This window comes from Cebus imitator, unplaced genomic scaffold (genome assembly GCF_001604975.1).
Source record: "Cebus imitator isolate Cc_AM_T3 unplaced genomic scaffold, Cebus_imitator-1.0 Scaffold19, whole genome shotgun sequence".
Classification (NCBI taxonomy): Eukaryota; Metazoa; Chordata; class Mammalia; order Primates; family Cebidae; genus Cebus; species Cebus imitator.
This window is the reverse complement of record NW_016107334.1, coordinates 10,158,937-10,180,165: the sequence shown is the minus strand read 5'-3', so window position 1 is coordinate 10,180,165 and position 21,229 is coordinate 10,158,937. Positions and strand designations below refer to the sequence as shown.

At 40.2% G+C, this 21,229-nt stretch overlaps 1 protein-coding gene across 1 annotated transcript in view; it reads right to left on the bottom strand.

Annotated features, from left to right (window-relative positions):
• Nucleotides 1-21,229, bottom strand: part of ASB7 (ankyrin repeat and SOCS box containing 7) — a 49,726-nt gene that overhangs the window by 8,798 nt on the left and 19,699 nt on the right. Inside the window, exon 5 of the mRNA XM_017518805.2 lies at nt 12,810-13,415. Coding sequence (XP_017374294.1) covers nt 12,810-13,415 — 606 coding nt within the window. The remainder of the gene's footprint in view (nt 1-12,809; nt 13,416-21,229) is intronic.

Genomic DNA, 21,229 nt, shown 5'->3' with positions numbered 1-21,229 from the left:
CAGGAGGCGGAGGTTGCGGTGAGCCGAGATCGCGCCATTGCACTCCAGCCTGGGTAACATGAGTGAAACTCCGTCTCAAAAAAAAAAAAAAGAAAGCGAGAAGGCCTTTAAGATGCCTGTTGGTTGAGGCTGTAAAAAAAATTTTTTTGAATGTGATTAGAAGCGGGAAGAAGGGAAAGCCTTGTATGTAATAGTGCAAAGTCAGGCAACGCTGTCACTGTGGTAATGTGGAAAATAGGAAAGGACCTAATGACCTAAGAAGATTCCCCAGGCAGAATACTGGGAGTACCACTGGCTTTTCCTCATTATCTATGATAAAATGCAAGAAGGCAAACGTGAGCCAGCAACTTTAATTCACGGGAAGCATCGACAGAAATGCTACCATCTTCACAAGTTACCAGCTCTATGTCAGCCTTTCCCAGGGAAAAATGCGCATTCTTAGGCCTAAATATGTTGAAACGCTCTCTTCCATTTGCTACTAATTTTTCTGTTCCTTAAAATGTGTGTTGTTGGGAGAATCTGATCTTTTAAAGGTTTCTTGGGCATGTGTAACTCCTGTCTGCAGATGTCCTTTAACGGCCGAGGCGTATCACAGCGGTTAAAAGCATCAACCCAGGCTGCCTGGGTTTGGCTCTTGGCCCCACCATCACTTGCAATCTGTGTGATCCTGTGCAATTTTCCTGCCTGTTGTCTCATAAACTAACGCTCACCTCAAAGGCTTTACAAGCATAAAAAAAATCAGTTTTGGTAAAGTGCTTACGACAGTGCCAAGCACACAGTAAATACCAGGTAAGTACATTTTTAAATACTGGTAAGGATGTTTGCTTTGAGTTACTAAAAAAGCACAGTGCCCATCTTTGGAAGCTGGAGTCTCCATCTTCCCGCTGTCACGACAGTAAGAAAACTAGGTGACAGTTTACCAGTAAAGGAGCAACTGGAAACCCATTAGTGGGAAACAGTCCTGGGCAAATTCATAGAAATCATATTCTGGAAATCCCTACCTGACTTGAATCAGGCAGAGACCTGAGGACCTCTACCTGTGTAAAAGATGTGCAGAGATGAAGTGAGGAATATCATTACACTGTTTCTCCATGAGTGTACAGGTATGAACTCATCTTGCCAGGTACCAGTATTGCTGAGTGAAAACAGGGCTAAATTTCAGGAGTAATAAGGACCACTTATTAATAAATAGTAAGTACTGTCATTTCTTAGACTGTCTAAGGAGCTATTTTTTTCAGAAATGGCATTTTAGGAATAGAAGACTATAACTGGAAAAGAAATATTTTTTGTCAACACATCACTTAGAAGTATTTACTGAGCATCTATTAATACTGTATGTATTCAACAATGCACTTTCCCAGAGATTAAAGGGCCAAGGGAAGGGCAGTGGCAGAGGAAGAGAAGGCAGAGAAAGAGAATAAAGGGAATGAAAGCAGAAAAATCAACACAAATGTGCACAGCATTTACTAAGACATTAGAAAATTAATTCCTCCCCTGTTAAAAAACAACTTCCCTGTCCATGGGATCATAACAGGGGAAAGCTGGGGGACATCTCACAAAACACCATAATTTAAAGAATTACAAAACCTTTATGGGATGCAGAAAAAATGAGCAGGTATTCATACTAATGAACTACAATGGAATTACATAATAGTTCAAAGAGTTATTAGTCTTTTCATTTTATAAAGAAGCCCATCATTAGTAGTAATTGTGCTAGTATAAAATAGGAAATCAGCTTTTGAAGGGCCTGGTCTAGTATAAGTTACAAAACCAGGGCCAGCGGCATAATTTAGATAATTAAACATCCTAAAGCGCCTCGCTTTGACATCCCCATTACCGTCTTTATGATAGGATCAATTTATTTATTTGTTTAAAAATATGTGGATTCATAAAAGTAGAGAAGAAAAACATTTTTAAATACCCAAAGTGAACAAAATGAAGGCAAAACAAAGTTCCAAAGTTGTTCTTTGGGGCGGACAGGGGTAGAAGCTGGAGGAGGAGGGGAGGCGTAAAGGAATAAATGAAAGATCGGCATCCTCAGGACTGCTCTGCACAACTGGCCTTCCAGACCGTCTCCATCTTAGGTCCACATCTGGGACGGTCACCCACGCCCTCTTTGTTTTATTTCAGCTTCCCATTTTAAAATCCTCCCATAGGCCGGGCGTCGCAGCACTTTGAGAGGCCAAGGCAGGCAGATCCCTTGAGGTCAGGAGTTGGAGACCAGCCTGGCCAACATGGCAACACCTTCTCTCTACTAAAAATACAAAAATTAGCTGGGTGTGGTGGCACGTGCCTGTGGTCCCGACTACTTGTAGGCGGAGGTTGCAGTGAGCTGAGGTCACACCATTGCACTCCAGCCTGGGTGAAAAGCAAGACTCTGTCTCAAAAAAAAAAAAAATCCTACCATAAACACATTTTACTCCCTTGCTCTTGCCTCCGAATTCCCTTCACCGGGACTTGGTATGAAATGTGCTAAACAAATCTAACTTTATAGGACAAAGGCAGTTTCAAGCTCCCCTTGAAATAACTATAGTATTCTCTTAGATAGAATCCCAATGTACACAGTACCAGCCTTATGATATTTATCTACTGATTGCTTTTTTCCATAGGTAAATGAGCTTTGAACTATATTTTCCATTTGCACTAAGTCAAATGACAAGAAATCTCTAGATGCCTATATTAAAAATAGAAAGCAATACAAATATTATAAAGGGCAGAATATTTTCCCTATCAAAGAACCTTAAAATGTGATGCAATTGACTAAAAACTGTGTACTATTTATTTCTAAAAGTGATTCTTAGTAACTGGGACTGAAAACCCTAGTTAAGACTACAATATAATTATAAATCAATAATCAAAAATGCCCCTGGTTAAAATGTATTACACAAATTATTTCTCCAGAGTTGTACTATACAACACTATTTTAGATAAACCATCCTACAAAAACAGAAAAGTAGGGGAGGGCGCTTGTTTTAGAGGCATTTCGTGTGATCGGCTGCTCGTGCACTTACTGCTGTACGCGGCTTAACCTGAGAAAGCCTGAGCCTAAATTTTACTTTCTTAAAATTGAAAAAAGAGGAGTCATGATTTTTATTACTCCTTATTTAAGTTATTTTAAAGTTTAAAATACTGTTTTTAAAGTTTTACTTCTATAGCTAGCACACAGTACTTGACTACTGCTGAAATTTAAACAAAAATATTTCAGGTTACTGAAATATTTATAAAATAGTATTTTCAGGTATCTGTAATTAATGTTCCAGGAAGCAACTAGTTTAAGTACCTCACAGATTGTCTTCTGCAAAACCATTTATACAACTAAATTCCCACCTACTTGATCTTTTTCTTTTAGAAATACAAGCCAGTTAATTTCTTAAAATGTACAAATCAAAATACAGCCCAGCCCTCGCTGTTACACACCATCAAAGCATACTGACGGTTGCTTCTAGTCTTTCAACAGTGTCTACTACAAACAGATCACTATCTCAGCTCAGCCTACTATGGACAGTAAAAACCAACTAGCGTATTCTGACTTAAGGGTCACCTAGACCAGAGCCTGCCACTGGAATAAAAGATACTCTGTTCTCACTCATGAAGTGGGAGGTGAAAAGTGAGAACGCATGGACACAGGGAGGGGAACTTCATACACTGGGGCCTGTCGGAGGGTGGGGGGCATGGGGAGGGAGAGCACTGGGACAAATACCTAATGCATGTGGGGCTTAAAACCTAGATGACGGGTTGATGGGTGCAGCAAACCACCATAGCATATGTATACCCATGCAACAAACCTGCATGTTGTGCACATGTATCCCAGAACTTAAAATTAAAAAAAAGATGCTCTGTAAAAGCTGTGAAAGTAAGTTGTTCACACTAGTAAACAAATAAATGCTTTATTTATTCAAGAGCTTCCCGGCCCCTTTGATATGTTATTGTTCACAGTGAATCTCTGAAACCTGGACCTAGGATCCAAGGTACTAGTCTTCCAAACGGATCTGAATCTTGAATCCACTTGAATCCACAATATCTGGTAGAAGCAAAATTTTTCTTTTTCTTTAAGACTGGTCAACTGCAGTATTGAGAAGGAAGGAAAGAGCAGAATGAGGAATCTGATCTGTAACTGACTGTGAACGCTACCTTTGGACCAGCCAGCCAGTTTTATAAACAAACTTCAGGAATTACTGATCTCTGCAGAGCCTGCATGGTAAATATGCTAGTATATGGCAAGCAGTAATGTAATATAGCTCGTACTATCCACAGATTTTAACTTTAAACAGAAATACATTAGAGATTCATCAAATTCTGAAACAGTAGGCTAACAGGACACCCCTAAAAATCTGATTTTAGGGAATGTATGTCACTAAGTCTCAGCTTTTTAGTTTTAGGGCCTCGTTGCACTTTTAAAATTGGAGAAGCTCAAAGAATTTTTATGTCAGTTGTATTTATCTATATTTGCCATTTCAGAAATTGAGAATTTTTCTTAAATATCCAATTCACTTAAAAATAAGAAAAATGCACCATCAATTGAAAGAAATTTTCATGTAAAAAAAAGAGCTGCTTTCCAAAACAAAAAGGATTTTTGTGAGAACAGCGCTTCTTACAGTTTTCTGCAAATCTGTTTTAACTTCTGGCTTCACAGAAGACAGCTGGTGAGAGATCTGCTTCTGCATTTCATCTGTTGCACATGCAGTCTTGATTGGAGCACCTGAAGAAAATCCAGCCTCACTCAGATACGCAGTTGCAAAGGAAGGAATTTTTAAAGAGCATTTTTTTCTGGTAACTGTGAATCTTCTCTGATACTCCATCAAAACTAGACAACAGGGAGTTTCTTAATGGTTAGTTACAATATGAAATCTGGAACCAAACTAATGAACCTTTGTACTCTGCTACATTAAAATCCATTGGTTCGCCTTGCACTTAGAATGGATCTTTTATCCATGTGTGATTTTTGTCACATTACGCATTAGTCATTTGGGAAACAAGGTTCATTGGGTTATGTGGATCTTCTAATGATGACCTGTTCCATTATATGAGGTCAAAAAACATCACTTTTGTCAATATCTTCACGGACTGAAGAAGTCTCTAGATACTGGGAATCTCACAGCAACAAATGTTAAGTTTGCTAAAATCCTCATCTGCAAAACTCAAATTTTATGACTGGCCATAAGTCCTGTCAGTTTCTTCCTTAAAGTGACAAGTGAATTTTATTCATTTTCAAGAAAATGTCTGCCAAATACCCAAGACTAAATGGCTATGGTTTAGCCGTTGGTCACTCTTTCAAGTAAAAGCGGTGTTCCATGAAAAAGCGGCCGATTCAGCTCAAACAAAATGAAGTCACTTTTCTGCAGTTCAACCATTGCACTTCTGCATGCAGTAAGAATACTTTCCATTTCCATGCCACAGAAAATTTAAAAACTACTGCAGGGATGAGATTTAATAAAAATTAACTTTACTGCTTCATCAAAGCCATTCTGAAGTGGATCTGGAATGTTTTCTCCTGAGTGTCCGGCAGTGAACAGTGACCAATACTGGCTGGGGCCACGTTATTGGTTCATGCTAATATGCCAGCAGTTTCACCTACCGCTGCTGTACACCATCGACACAGATGTCACCACAGTGAAAAAGGCAAATCACACCTTAGTATTGTTAGGAAATTAGTTTTGACCTCATAGGCACCTAAATCAATCTTGAGGAGCCCTGGTTAAAGTCCATACTGAAAAACATCATTCTAACATAAATAAAAATAAAAACAACTTTTGTTTTGTTTTAAATCACAAGCAGAAGAAAATCATAGCCTTTAGAAGTGGCTAGTGGCAAGAATTTTTAAAAGGGAAGGACTCGGGGACTATGTTCCAATTTCCCTATTTTCCAGAGAAGCAAACTGATCCCAGTGGGGTGGGGGGAGGGTTAAACATCTTGTCCAAGTTTACAAGGCAAGTCAGATGCTAGGTCAGAAGCCCATTCACTGCTCTAGCATCCCATTCTACTGATTCAACAGTGCATCTGACACAGGCACAGTAGGGAGATCTTTGGGATGATGTACAGGAGACATCTGATCCCAGTGGGCAAAACATTCATCAGCTCAAAGGATAGCGGATAGAATGTGCTTTTCCTATTTTAAGTACAAATGATAAAACTAGACTTCTAGTTTTAATTCCAACAATGTAAAGAGCTTGGAAATCATCACTCCCAACCTTACAAGACAAAAAACCTGAACAAACTCAAAGTCAATGACGTTTCACGGATCCATGAGTAGACTGAAGTTATGGGGCAAACCTCCACCACAAAATCTGGAGAGAGAATTACATTCAGAGCCACGGGCTGGGATCTGGGCATCTGGAGCCGAAGTCATTGAAGCCACAAACTGGTGGGAACACTGCCATGGTAATTCTGACGAATGGCCAGCTTGTGAATTGATTGGTCTGAGAGGGACAGCCAGTCTTAGGAAGCCCCCTACTCAGTTGTGAGTTTTACTCCCAGGAACCCCACCAGGTAAAGTGCCAGTAAAGATCCTCTCAAGACTCCAGCATGGGGAGGCGAGAGTAACCTTTGTGAAATGCACCCAGAACCTTCTCCATGACAAAGGCCTGTGCCCCAAGGGGAATGACTTTCCCAGAGCCTTGTCTCAGAGCCATGGAGAAAAGGGCATTCCTCAGTCCAGCCCCCTCTGGCCTCCTGTCTTGCATATGGGGTTGGAAAAGCTACACGTGAAGAAACACATGTGAAGATGCAGCCTAGGGACACAGGCCCACTGAAAGACCGAGAGTTAATCAGAAGACTGCAGACCACTGGCCCTCCCCCACACCCTACAACTGCACCAACGGGGCTCCCCCGTGTAACAGAGATAACGAAAGCCGAGGGAGCGGGAAGATGTGCCCTCTATCCAACGAGGGTGCTCAAGGAAGCCCAAAGCCAAGACACGACAAGAACAAGGGCACTGCAGGGACTGGAACCCCCTGGCATCCACAGCTGCAATAAACATGACACACAGCCCGACTCACAGCCAGATTAATAGAAAACCTCACGTTAAAGACCTGTTTACCTCAGTTTCTGTTACCCACCATGTCCAGCTTCAGTAAAAAAAACAAATCACAAAACATGCTAAGAGGCAAGAAAAAAACACAGTCTGCAAAGGCAAAATATGCATCAGAACCAGACTTAACTATGGCACAGGTGTTGGAATTACCCGCCAGGGAACTTAAAATAACCATAATTATTAAGATTTATGAAATGATTGGATGGTAATTGTAAAATCTTGACTGTCTAACGCCTAAGCAGCAGCTCTGCAGAGGTGAACTTCTCAACACAGTACAGATGTGGATGTCCCCCGCAAAGGGAAAAAGGAGTGACAAGCTGACCCCTCCAACAGCGCTGTACCTTGTCTGCTGGGGCAAACAAACCTTTGATTCCACTTTGCATTCTGGACATTTCCCTCTTATGTAAAGGGTAAAAAGCCTCACAGTGAAAGGAATTCCTAGGTGGGAAGCACAGTACGGCAACTTTGCTGCAAATATCTAGCCAATTAGACACTACCTCTTTTCCAGTGGCATTCTCCACCCATCCTATTTACTGCTATCTTACCTCTCAATGGACTGTATTACTGAAAATTTTCCTCCAATTTCCATACCATTTGTACCAGGGACTGGAGCTACCATTTTTTCTTTTTTCTTTTTTTTTTTTTGAGACGGAGTCTCTGTCACCGAGGCTGGAGTGCAGTGGCGTGATCTCAGCTCACTGCAACTGCAACCTCCCAAGTTCAAGAGATTCTCCTGCCTCAACCTCAGGAGTAGCTGGGACAACAGGCATGTGCCACCACGCCTGGCTAATTTTTGTATTTTTAGTAGAGACAGAGTTTCATCATGTTGGCCTGGCTGGTCTAACTCCTGACCTCAAGTGATCTGTCTGCTTCGGTCTCCCAAAGTGCTGGGATTACGGGTGTGGGCCACTTCGAGGGCCCTATCTCTTCTTTTCAATCCTTTCCTTTCACCTGCAGAAGTGACTCGGTGAGAACAGTACTTACCTTGCCAGGTCTATAATTTGTGCTTAAGCATTCTAAGGTGGGGTTTTCCCCCAAAATATACGTTCTCCCTTACTTCTCTTTGAACAAAATACCAGTTGTGCAGATCATTAAAGCCTCACTTTTCTATGCGTGTGTATATATGCATATGTATATCATTAAAGATTCTTACGAGTCACTGCCTGAGGTTCAGCTTTCTCAGGAAATCTCTCTTTCTAAAAGAGTTCATATTCTGAAGAACTCCTTGGTCCATACATTGACTACAAGAGTTTACACTATGAGCAACAATATAAGAAAAAAAAAACCACTAAATCACTCTCTGATTCTTCACGGTGGGTGTTGTTATTTACTCCTCAAGCTTTACCGAGAAACAATCTTTTTCCAAGTTACAGTACTGGACCTCATTTTCTCATGCCGCCCTTTTCTTGTGCATAAACGTTAAGTTTCTCTTTTGAACCGGGCAGACATTCCCACAGCCTTCGGCTCTTCACATGCCCAAGCCTCCGGGATCCTCTTAGTTCTGGAGTGGTGTGTGTGTAATCACTATGTACACGTCATTCCACTTTGTGTGCATGAGAATGATGGCCTCCCAAGTTTTGTGCCCTGGCCACCTCACTTGCTTCACCCTAGTCCTAGACCAGGCACAAAGGGCTGTTTACCTCCAGAATGTCCACTGCTGTCTGTCCTCGCTACCATTTCCTTTTTTGTGTGTGTGAGCTGGAGTTTTGCTCTTGTCACCCAGGATGGAGTGCAGTAGCACAATCTCAGCTCATTGCAACCTCTGCCTCCTGGGTTCAAGCGATTCTCCTGCCTCAGCCTCCCAAGTAGCTGGAATTACAGGCGCCTGCCACCACACCCCCCCTCACCCCCTGCACCGGCTAATTTTTTTTTTTTTTTTTTTGAGATGGAGTCTCACTCTATTGCCCAAGCTGGAGTGCGGTGGCACTATCTCAGCTCGCTGGAGTGCGGTGGCACTATCTCAGCTCGCTGGAGTGCGGTGGCACTATCTCAGCTCGCTGGAGTGCGGTGGCACTATCTCAGCTCACTGCAACCTCCGCCTCCTAGGCTGAAGCGATCTCCTGCCTCAGCCTCCCAAGTAGCTGGGACTGGAGGCGCGTGCCACCACAACGCGCAGCTAATTTTTTTATATTTTTAGTAGAGATGGGGTTTTCACTGTGTTAGCCAGGATGGTCTTGAACTTCTGACCTCAGGTGATCTACCCGCCTTGGTCTCCCAAAGTGCTAGGATTACAGGCGTGAGCCACTGCACCCAGCTGACGCTACCATTTCTACTTGACATCAGTCACACCTTCACTGTTATCTCTTTAGTTTATTCATATTTTTTCTTTTTTGGCTACAAGTAAAAACAAAAACTGGCTTCTAAGCAGGAGACAGTTTCCTTCCACAGATGATGCTCGTTATTCAGGCAGATGCTCTGGCTCCTCTTAGCTGTGTTTATCGTTCTTGGGCACAGAGAAATGGCTCCTCCACAGATGGGCCTCACTGTGTTCCCGCCTTCCTGGAAGGTGGACGTTCTGAGGTCTGAATGCTAGACAGCGGGCTGGCTGCAGGGAAAAGCAACAGCAGCTCTTCATGGCCTCTCACCCTACTCAGCACCAACAAGGCACCAGCAGAGGCTACTTTATTGTCAGGCCACGCGTGCGCTCAATTTTTCTGCACTATATATCAGTTTTTACGGCAATTTTCCCAAAAGGCCAGAGTAGTTTTTAAATTCCAGGATTACAATTTTTTTTGGTCGCTTCCAATTTAAATACTCTGCTTCTAGTCAAAACAGTGCAATGAACAGTGAAATGGCCCTGAATAAAGATCACCACGTGGCCCCTCTGCTGTCCTTACACCTCGGCAGTCTGAGGTCTCCGATCACAAGCCAACAGCATGATGCCTGGGGCTGTGGTGCTGCTCAGAGCACAGAGGCTAGAGGGAGCTCTCAGGTTTGATTTGGTGCTCCCTGAACTAACCAACCTTCTTTCAAGCTGCTTCCCATGAGAAAGCTCAGTCGAGAGCATCAGCCACAGTTGCTCCTTCTAGCCCATATTGTTTACCAAGAAAAGAAAACCTATTTAGAACCAAAGAACACACAGGTGAAGCAGAGACACCAAATTTGCTTTTTGCAGGAAACACCACTGGAGAGCCAAGAAATAATAAATTACGCTGAGGCACCTGAAGATAATTGCAGCCTTAAAAGACAGAGTGGGGCTGGGCATGGTGGCTCACACCTGTAATCCCAGCAGTTTGGGAGGCCCAGGCGGGTAGATCACGAGGTCAGAAGATCGAGACCAGCCTGGCTAACACCGTGAAACCCCATCTGTACTAAAAATACAAAAATTAGCTGGGCGTGGTGGCATGCACCTGTAATCCCAGCTACTCAGGAGGATGAGGCAGCAGAATCATTTGAACCAGGGAGGCGGCAGTTGCAGTGAGCTGAGATCAAACCACTGCACTCCAGCGTGAACAACAGTGCGAGACTCTGTCTCAAAAAAAAAAAAAGGGGGGGGGGCAGAGGGCCCTGCACTCAGGAACGCAGTCCATATGTCTCTTCAGTCCCCACCCCTCGTTGTGCGCAGTCAGCCAACCTGCCGGGGCTTACTGAGGACCTCTGAAGTGCTCAGCTCTGCTCCATGTGCAGTGGAGAACTGAAGCACAGCCAGAGGCAGTCCCCACTGATGTTTCTATCTCCTCAAATTTTAAAGCGCATATGAGCCTTGAACTCAACATTCCTGCTGTCCAACAGCACTGCTGGGGGCAGCTCTGAGGGCTTGGGGACACAGGGTGCTGCCCATGTGCTGCCCAGTGGCTCCTCTCAGCCACCTGGCTGCATGACTCCATGTACCAACTCTAAACAGTTGTATACAGGGTTGAAAATGGGAGGCTTGAGTTGAATATGAATCTGAAGATTTGCTCTGTGGGTAGCAAGCCAGTCCTTGCTGTTAATCCACCCTTACTTTATTAGTTACATACTTTATCTTGAAAAACACAAAGAACAGTACCTGGTATATTTTAAGTGCTAAGTGCATTATAAATATGAACCCATTTAAGCCTCATAACAAGCCTGTATTATCTGAATTTGAAGGTGAGAACACTAAGGCACAGAGAGATCAGGTGACCTGCCCAAGGTCACCGCTAACGCGTGCCAGAACAAGAGCCAAAGGTCTTGCAGTCTAGCTCTGGTCTACACCATCAACCACGGAACAAATTATTTAACAAAAGGGGCTGAGGCATTTATGTGAGTATATAACATGCCTTCCTAAGGGCAGCCACACTCATTGTAACTGAGTCTTTAATGTAGAAGTTAAAAGAACAACAAAAACAAGGCAACCAGGAGCTGCAGCACTGCAGATATCACGTCTCCCATCTTTGGCTCCTTCGTGAGTCTCAGAAGCTTTCTGCAGTGGAACACCTACCAGTCGGCCCCAGATACTTCTCCCAAGGCAGGCAGATCTGTGTGCACCAACAAAGGAGTCACCAGGCACTTGTCATTTAAACTTATGTCGCAATGAAATCAAATTAAAATTTCAGTTCCTCAGTGGCACTGGTCACTTAATAGGTGCTCAACAGCTACATGGGACCAGTGGCTACTACACTGGACAGCAAAGCGAGACCATTTCCCACATTACAGAGACTTGTGCTGGCCAGCACTAAGTAGACTAAGTAGTGTGATTTCTTCTCATGCTTTAGTCTGAATATATACATAATAATAATCTCATCTTTTCTTCCATTATGAAGCTACAAAATTCAAATTACATTGTTTCTTCATAAAGCAAATTTTTACCCCAAGGTTCAGCTCCAAGGGCTAGAGTAGGTTATTTACAAGTAGGTCAGGTAAAGCCCTTGTCCTCTAGTACCTGGTATCCCAGGTGTTAATATGTCTTCTTCCGCAATAATGACCAAAGCTTCAAAACCAGCGAGGAGAAAGGAATTCATGAAGAAGTTCAGCAGACAGCAAAATCAATTTTGTTTATAGATTTTAGCTTCATATTGGACATTAAGCATGAGACACACATTCAACTGGTCACATGGAAGCTTGACAAGAGAGGGTGGCTAAGTCCACACAAACGGATACCCCATCAGAGAAACAACTAAGACACATGTTACTACACAAAATGGGTCAGACACTTTCAGGCTTTAAAAAAAAAGCACCCACACAAAAAATGTTCAAATACAATGCACACCATGTGGTCCAGGGACAGTGGTGCCAAACTTCCCACTGCTAGCAAATCCTTCCTTACAATAACTTCTAGCATCCTGAACTTCCGCTAGCAGTATACCTAAGTAAACAGTACCACCACTGTTCATTCCATGTGGGTTCCCACGAAGCAGAAAAGCCACAACTAAAACGTGAACAACTTAGCAATAAAGCACAAATTCTAGGATATTTTCACAGCTAAGGAATCTAAAATCCAAAATTCTCCCTCTAACTCCTCAACCTGAAGTCCACGGAAGCCAGTTAAGATTATCCTTATGACCAATAGGAATGAATTGTCTTGCTCTAACACAGATCTTTGTTCATTTAAAAAATTCTCCTGTCTGCCCCTCTCTCCATTTCTTCCCTTGCTCTTACTGTCTACCCCTATTACATTCAGAAACACAATTGAATTTTTATGAAATCTTGTGATACAGTAAAAGTTATTTTTTTTTATTTCAGAAGAATGAGGCATTGCTTACCAAGCAGGCTTATAGGAATGATTACTATCTAGTCATCTTACATTGCAAAAACACATTAAGCTCCTCAGAAGATGCAGATTTTTTAAATGCAATAAAGTAATAATTATATTACATACTTGTGACTTCTTGCAAGAAATCCAAACACGGTCGACTACTTCCAGAAATACTTATTGAAACAGCCAATGGGGTTTGTCCTTCATAGTTCCTTGTGTTCGTGTCTGCTCCATAATTATATAACATCCGTGCACACAGCACATCATCCCTAAGGGCAGATAAGTGTAAAGGAGTCTGTCCGTCTTCTAAGCGACCCAAGTTTGTGTCTGCCCCTCTCTGAAGGAACATTCGGCAGTAAGAGTGATTGCTTTTGATCACGGCATATCGCAACAGGAAACCATTCTGAATGTCGATGTTGGCATTGTGGTCCAGGAGGATTTTCACACAGCTCGACCTCTCTCGGATAATGGCGAGCTGAAGCGGTGTGGTACCTTTATCACTGAGTGGGTCAACCTCAGCCTTGAACTCCAGGAGAAGCCGGACAAATGAGTCCCTGCCATAGTGGGCAGCCACATGGAGGGGAGTCCAGCCGTCATTGCTTTTTGCATTAATGATGTCGCTCCTGTATTCAGATTCTAACATCAAGCGTGCGATGCGAGCCCGGCCATGCATGGCTGCATAATGAAGAGCCGTGAAGCCTCCGATTAAGTCTTTAACTGTGGGATCAGCTGGAGTTAAAACCAAAATGAAAGTATTAGCAGACTCTAAGACAAAACAACAAACACACCACGGTACAGCAAACTGAGGCCAATTCTCATACAAAATGTGAAGCAGCCAAACACTGCAATAAGCACCAAGTACATTTTCCCTCCATTTAATTCAGGTCTAGTTTTAATGGAAAATAAATTTTGTGGAATGTTATCACGTCTGGGTTAATGAAACGAGGAAGACAAAGTGTTTAAAAACATATATACAAAAAACATGGGGTTCAGATCACCACATCCCCTCTCTTGGCTATTTAACCAACTGCCTTTGGCTACTCAACTCCCTCATCTCTGCACTGTTTCAAGTTTCTCTTCTGTTTTGAACTTTTTGTTTTATTTTCTCTTGTGCCTCTTCTTGGTCTTAAAGAGAAGCATGTGTAGCAACATCTGCTGCTCTAAATTACAGATGTACTATGGTCTGGCACACTGTGTTGTTTTAGGGTAAATTAAGTAATAAGAAAAAAGTTTTTCTGTGGTCTGTACAAATTCCAAAGCATCTCAGATACATGTCAAGTAATCTTGGTAAGTTGTTTTTTCATAAGATAGAAGTCTATTCTGAATTCTTAGTTTTACATGAACTTTGGAGTTTATAAGAATTAAGCAGTGCATTATGTGAATAATTGGAAGAAACCTCAGCATTGTATAAATATTATTTTCTAAAACAGTTCCAAAAACCTAATTGCCTGATCTCTGGGGAAGGAAAAACAACTGTAATAGTTTATCTGTTATGTGACTCAAGTCACAGACTTTTGTCACTGGCCTCAGATCTTTCATTAAAGCCAAAGGTTGGTTCTTGATAGCGTTCACCCCCTGGCATCCCTGGCTGGAGGCAGAAGAGGGACAAGAATGCGTAATGCAGGGAACCTCCTGGAATCCAGCGATTCTGTATACAAGATAAATTGATCAGACCTAACTACCCAGGATTAAAATGCTCTCTTCTTGTCAAAGTCAACCTTAATTTTTGGTTTGTTAATAAAAGGAAAAAATCATTAATGTTTCTCACACACACACAGACACACACACACCCTCCCTCCACAGGTGGGTAAAAACTCATGTATTGAACAGATGTTATTTAGGTATAGAACGTATTATGAGAGATGGTTCTCTTAGAAAAATCTATGAGGCAGAAAGCTATATGTAAAAAAACAATGCTGTGGAGAGTATTTCCATGAGGGAGTTGCTAACAAAACCTACACAAAGTAAGATTTTTTTTTAGGTAAGTCATGTCATGTAGATTTCTAAAAACATTTACTGTAAAGTGACAATACACGATGGTAGCATTAGTTTTATCTATTTAGGGGAAATAAGGGCATCATATCTCCCTTGGTCTTAACTGAAAGAAAAACATACAGTACCTATTTACTACATGACTTAAACAAGGAGGGCAAGAACATTTTAACAAAGCATTTTGCTGCCATCTACTGGCAAGGTATGAGCATGAGTTACTAATGTTTCCATTGGGCAGATACTTGCTGAGCCCTCAAGTCACTCAAGCCTGTTTCAGATGCATCACTTACCAAAAGTTCCAAGTCAGGCATGAAATCTAAAAGATCCCCTCCCATTCAAATGAAACAAAAAAATCTTGCCAAAGATCACCTCTAATCTCTACCTGGCCAATCAACTGCTTGCAGACATTCCCTCTTAATCTGCAAGTGAAATGTAACAACACCTTCTTTTCACTTCTCCCACCTTTCAGCCACGGGGCAGGGGTGGTGGGGGGTTAGGGGGGCTTTAAAGGAGCCAGTCAGCATCCTTATTTGCATCCTATACTTGTACTATTTGATGGCAAAATTAAAATTATGTTACAAAACATTACACTTGCATCTCTGGTTTACATCTGAGGTCTCTTTTAGGTTCTATGTACATTTTGATGCTACACTGAGCCAAGGAAAAACACAGATTAACACACACAACAATGATCGGTTTAGTCTCTGTTAAAACTGAATGGGACATTAGAAAGCAAATGAAAATGCAAACAAAATGTAATTTAAAGATTATTAGCCCATGAAATAAGGTAAGAAAGATATCTCATTCATAATAGCAACATAAACTACGAGGCACCTAGACAGAAATTCAGTAAGAAACGTACAAGAAAGAAAACGTTAATTGAACTCATGTCATCTGTATCCACTCAAATGTCCTTTCACTAAAAAGAAAAGCCTTCCCTAAACATTTCATATCTAAAACAGCAACCCCACCAAACTTATTACTTTGTTCCCTTATCAAACATTTTCTCCCCAGGTGGAACTTATTTAAACAAGCTGCAGCATAATCTCAACAAGTTCATTTAAATTTAATGGAAAAAAATTTAATGTATATAAACAGAAGCAAATAAACATTCCCTATGAATATGACGGGATTTTTTCCAACAGCTTTATTGAGGCAAAATAAAATGCACTCATTTTAAGTCTACAGATTGATGAGCTCTGGTAATCATATACAGGTATATAACTCACCACCCTATTTAAAATATAGAACATTCATTCTGTAGACCATTCCATCATCTCAAAAAGTTCCTTCATCTCTCTTTAACCCTTTCCAGACTCCAGGTCCCAGGCAAAATACTGGTCAACAAAAAGTTTTGCCTTTTCTGAAAATTAATATTAATGAAATCATATGTAGATTTTTGTTTGACTTGCTTCACTTTGCATGTTTCTGAAATACTCCCATGTTGTATCAACAGTTCATTCTTTTGTATTTGATAGTACCGTATACTACAGATGCATAATTTTTTAATCCATTCATGAGAAGACAGACATTTGAGTTATTACCAATTTGAGGCTATTTAAACAATGCTATTGTGAATTTACATATGAGAGAGAGAAAGAGAGAGAGACAGAATGTGTGTTTTCATTTCACTTGGGTTTAATACCCAGGAGAGAATTGCTGAGTCATAGGTTAAATGCACATTAAACTTTTATAAGTGGCTATACCATTTTACATTCTCACCAGCAATGAATGAGCTCAAATTGTTCTCTATCTTGGTATCATCAGTAATTTTAATTTCTCTCATTCTAGAGAGAGTAAAATCGTGGCTTATGATGCTTTTAATTTCTACTTATCCTGAGCTTATTCATACACTTTGTTTTGTGAATTGTCTGTTCACAACCTTTATCCGTTTTTATTGGTTGTCTCACTAATGAATTGTACAAAAATTCTGTGTATATTGTGGTTCAAGCCTTTTGTCAGATGTTTTTTGTAAATATTTTCTCCTAGTGTGTTGCTTGCCTTTTCATTTTCTGTATCATGTTTTGAAGAGCAAAACTTTTAATTTTGATGAAACCCATTATCATTTATTTTACAGTTTGTGGTTTTGTATCCCACTTTTAAAAATCTTTGCTCAATGCAATGTCACAAAAATTTTGTTTTCTTCTAGGAATTTTGCACTTTTACATTTAGATCAATGGACCATTATTAATTTTTGTGTGTGGTATAAGGTAAGTTCAAGGTTCAGTACTTTCCACAAAGATATCTACTTGTTCCAGCACAGCGTGTTAAAAAGACTTTTAATGATTTACCCTGGTGTCACTGCTGAAAATCAATTCACCATGAGTGCAGGTCTATTTCTGAAATCTGTTTTGCTCCATTGATCTAAAAGTCCCTCCATACACCAATCCCGCACTGTCTTGACTACTGGAGCTTATAGTAAGCATTGACAGCAGGTAGCTTAAGTTCTCCAGCCTACTTTAAAATTATTAATATTTGGGATAATAATTTTTAGAATCAGCTTGTCAATTCTTCAAACAAGCCTGCTGGAATTTTCATTAGAACTCCACTGACTCTAAGGATGGCAACCTCTCCAAAATGATCTAAACATTATTGATTTTTCCAAACCATAGCCATGGGAGTTCTCTATTTATTTAGGTCCTCTTTAATTCTCTTTAGCAATGTTTTGTAGTTTTCAGTGTACACGTCATACATACTTTGTGTTAAATTTATTCTCAAATATTTTAAACTTGGTTGCTATTATGAGCTAAAATTCCATTTTCCAAATGACGACTAGTATTAGAAATAAAATTGATTTTTGTACACCGACTTGTGTATTCTATAATCTATCCAAAATCACTTTTAGTTCTAGTACACATTTGTAATTTTCTTACCAGGGTCTACAAGCACAATTATGTTCTATGCAAATAAAGACAGTCTGACTTCTTCCTTTCCAATTCATGACTCTTGATTACTGCTTTGCCCATATTCCACTGGTTAGAGCGTACAGTAGAATGCTGAATGACCCTTCCCTTGATTCCTGATCTTAGAAAGAAAGAATTAAGTAGTTCACCACCCAGGAAGTTGTGGCTTTTCACTGCTTTGGAAATCACCTTTTGCTTCTGGTTTCCGTTCTTTCTCATGAATGTATTTAAGACTATCTCATTTTCTGAATCTACTAAAATGATTATTTGGTATTTATGTTTTATTCTAAGATGATAAATTACTCAGGCTATTGATTTTCAGATGTTAAACAAATCTTGTATTCCTGAAATAACTACTACTTGGGTTTAATGGAATATCCTTTTTTTATATACCAGTAGACTGGGTTTGCCTATATTTTGTTAACACTTTTTGCGTCTGTTGTAGAGAAAAACACTGGCCTATAGCTTTCTTCCACGGTCTTTGTTTGGTTTGTATCAGGGAAACACAAACCTCATACAACAAGCTTGGAAGGGTTCCCTCTTGTGCCAAAAAATTTGTGTAGAATTCTTATTTATGTCCTTTAATATTTGAAATAATTCAATGAGAAGCCAGCTGGGCCTAAAGTTTTCTTGATGAAAAGTGTTAGTTATGAACTAGATTTTTTAAACTGATATAAGGCTATTAATCTATTTTTTCCTTGGGCCAGTTTTAGCAATGTGCATCAGGGAATCTGTCCATTTCTCCGAATGGCACAAAGGTGCCCATTACACTCCTCATTACCTTTTTGATGTCTAGAGGATCTGTAGTGACATACCCCTTTCCATTCTTTTTAAAATTTTTTTATTGGTATGTAATATTTTACACGTTTATTTGGTATATGTGAGTCTTTTACATGCACAGAATGTGTAAGGATCAAGTCAGGGTATTTTTGTTATCCATTATCTCCTTGAGCATTTATCATTTCTATGAGCTGGAAACATTTAAAGTCTTCTCTTGCAGCTACTCTGAGATATGTAATACATTGTTGCTAAGTATAATGACCCTACTCTGTTACTCAACGTTAAAATTTCTTTCTTTTAATGAATGGCACCCATTCTTCATCTCCTCCTACCACCAACATACCCTTCCTAGCCTCTATTATCTATCATTTTATTCTCTACTCCCCAGAGGTCAACTTTTTTAGCTTTCATGAGTGAGAATGTGATATTTTTCTTTCTGTGCTTATTTCACCTCCCATAATGACCTCGAGTCATCTATGTGGCTGCAAATGACATGATTTCATTTTTTATGGCCAAATAGTATTGTGTGTATATATATACCACGATGAACATTTAGGTTGACTCCAAATCTTTGCTATTGTGAATAGTGCTGCAGTAGACACGCAAGTGCAGGTATTTCTTTGGTACACTGATCTATTTTCCTTTGGATACTCAGTAGTGGGACTGCTGGATTAGATGGTATTTTCATTTTTCGTTTGAGAAATGTCCATAGACAGTGCCTGTGCTAATTGACAGTCCCACCAACAGTGCATTAAGAGTTTCCTTTTCTCTGCATCTTCATTGGCATCTGTTATTGTTTTGTAAATAGTAGCCATTATAACTGGGATAAGACATCTCATTGTGGTTTTGATTTGCATTTCCCTACTGATTAATGATGTTGAGCACTTTTTCACATACCTGCTGGCCATCTGCATGCCTTCTTTTGAGAAATGTCTATTTGTGTCTTTTTTGAGACAGAGTTTCACTCTTGTTGCCCAGGCTGGAGGGCAGTGATGCAATCTCAGCTCACTGCAACCTCTGCCTCCTGGGTTCAAGTTATTCTCCTGACTCAGCCTTCCGACTAGCTGGGATTACAGGCACCCACCACCACGTGGGCCCAGCTACTTTTTGTATTTTTAGTAGAGATGGGGTTTCACTATGTTGGCCAGGCTGGTCTCAAACTCCTGGCCTCATGTGATCCACCCGCCTCGGCCTCCCAAAGTGTTGGGATTACAGGCGTGAGCCACCGTGCGGGCCTGCCCACTTTTTAATGAGATTGTTTGTTGTTTTTACTGTTGAGTTCTTCCCATTCTGGATATTACAATGTCCCTTGTCAGATGAATAGTTTGCAAACATTTTCTCCCATTCAACAGGTTGTTTCTTCACTCTATTAATTGTTCCTGTTGCTGTATAGAGGTTTTTCAGTTTCTAAAATATAGTCCCATTTGTCTAAGCTTTAGTTGTCTGTGTTTCTGAGGTCTTAGCCATAAAATCTCTGCCTAAACCAATGTCCTGAAGTGTTTTCCCTGTTTTCTTCCAATAGATTTAGGGTTCCAGGTCTAATATTTATGGCTTTAATCCATCTTGTGTTTTGCATATGATAAGAGACAGGGGTCTAGTTTTATTCTTTTGCATATGGATATCCAGTTTTCCCAGCAACATTTACCTGAAGAGGGTGTCCTTTCCCCACTCTATGTTCCTGTTATCCTTTTCGAAAATCAGTTTGCTATAAATACGTAGATTTCTGGATTCTCTGTTCCATTGGTCTGTGTCTGTTTTTAGGTGAATACCATGCTGTTTTGGTTACTAGAGCCTTGTAATATACTTTGAAGTCAGGTAGTGTGATGCCTCCAGCTTTGCCCCATTTACTCAGGATTGCTTCAGCTATTTGGGCTCAATCCTAAAAACATGAATTTTAGGATTGTTTTTTCTAATTTTGCAAAAAGTGACCTTGGTATTCTGATAGAAATTGCACTGAATCTACAGATTGCCTTGGACAGAAGAGTCATTTTAACAATATTAATTCTTTTAATCCATGGGCATGGGATCTCTTTCCATTTGTCTGTGTCCTCTTCAATTTGTTTCATCAGTGCTTTGTTTCCTTGTAGAGATCTCTCATCTTCTTGGCTAAATTTATTCCTAGGCTGTTGGTTTTGTTTTTTTTTTAATAACTATTGTACATGAGAATGCCTTCATGCTTTCTTTTTTGCCTGTTTCATTATTGGTATATAGAAATGCTACTGATTTTTGTATGTTAATTTTGTAACCTACAACTTTACTGATTTATCAGATCTAAGAGTTTTTGTTTTTTTAATAATAAAGGTTTTTCTAGATATAAGATTATATCATTAGCAAAGAGAGACAATTTGACTTCCTCTTTTCCAGTCTGAGGAAGTTTATTCCTTTCTCTTGCTTGACTGCTCTGGCTAGGATTTCCAGTACTACAGGAACCTCTCTTCCACTCTTGACATTGGTTATGTATCTTTTCTCTAGTCCCCCCCTCCCCCAATTCTAGACAGAGATTCATCAATTTTATTAATCTTTTCAAAGAATCCTTTGTTTTTTAGTTCTATCTTCTCTATCATTTGCCCATTCAATTCCACTGATTTCAATTATTCTCTTTATTACTTCATTCCTGTTTTTACTTTGGGATTAACTGGATTCTAGAAGTATACAGAAACTGTTTCAATCTCTGTGCAATTACTGTCATATATTTCATCTTTATATGTTATAAGCCCAACAAGAATTTAGTTTCATTATTGTCTTCTATTTTCTTTTAAAACATGAAATGACAACAAAAATATATTTATACTGTCTGTGGTAAAACTAACCAAAGGTAAAAGAACAGCATTTCCTAATAACTACTGTCAACATTGATGACAGACTCAG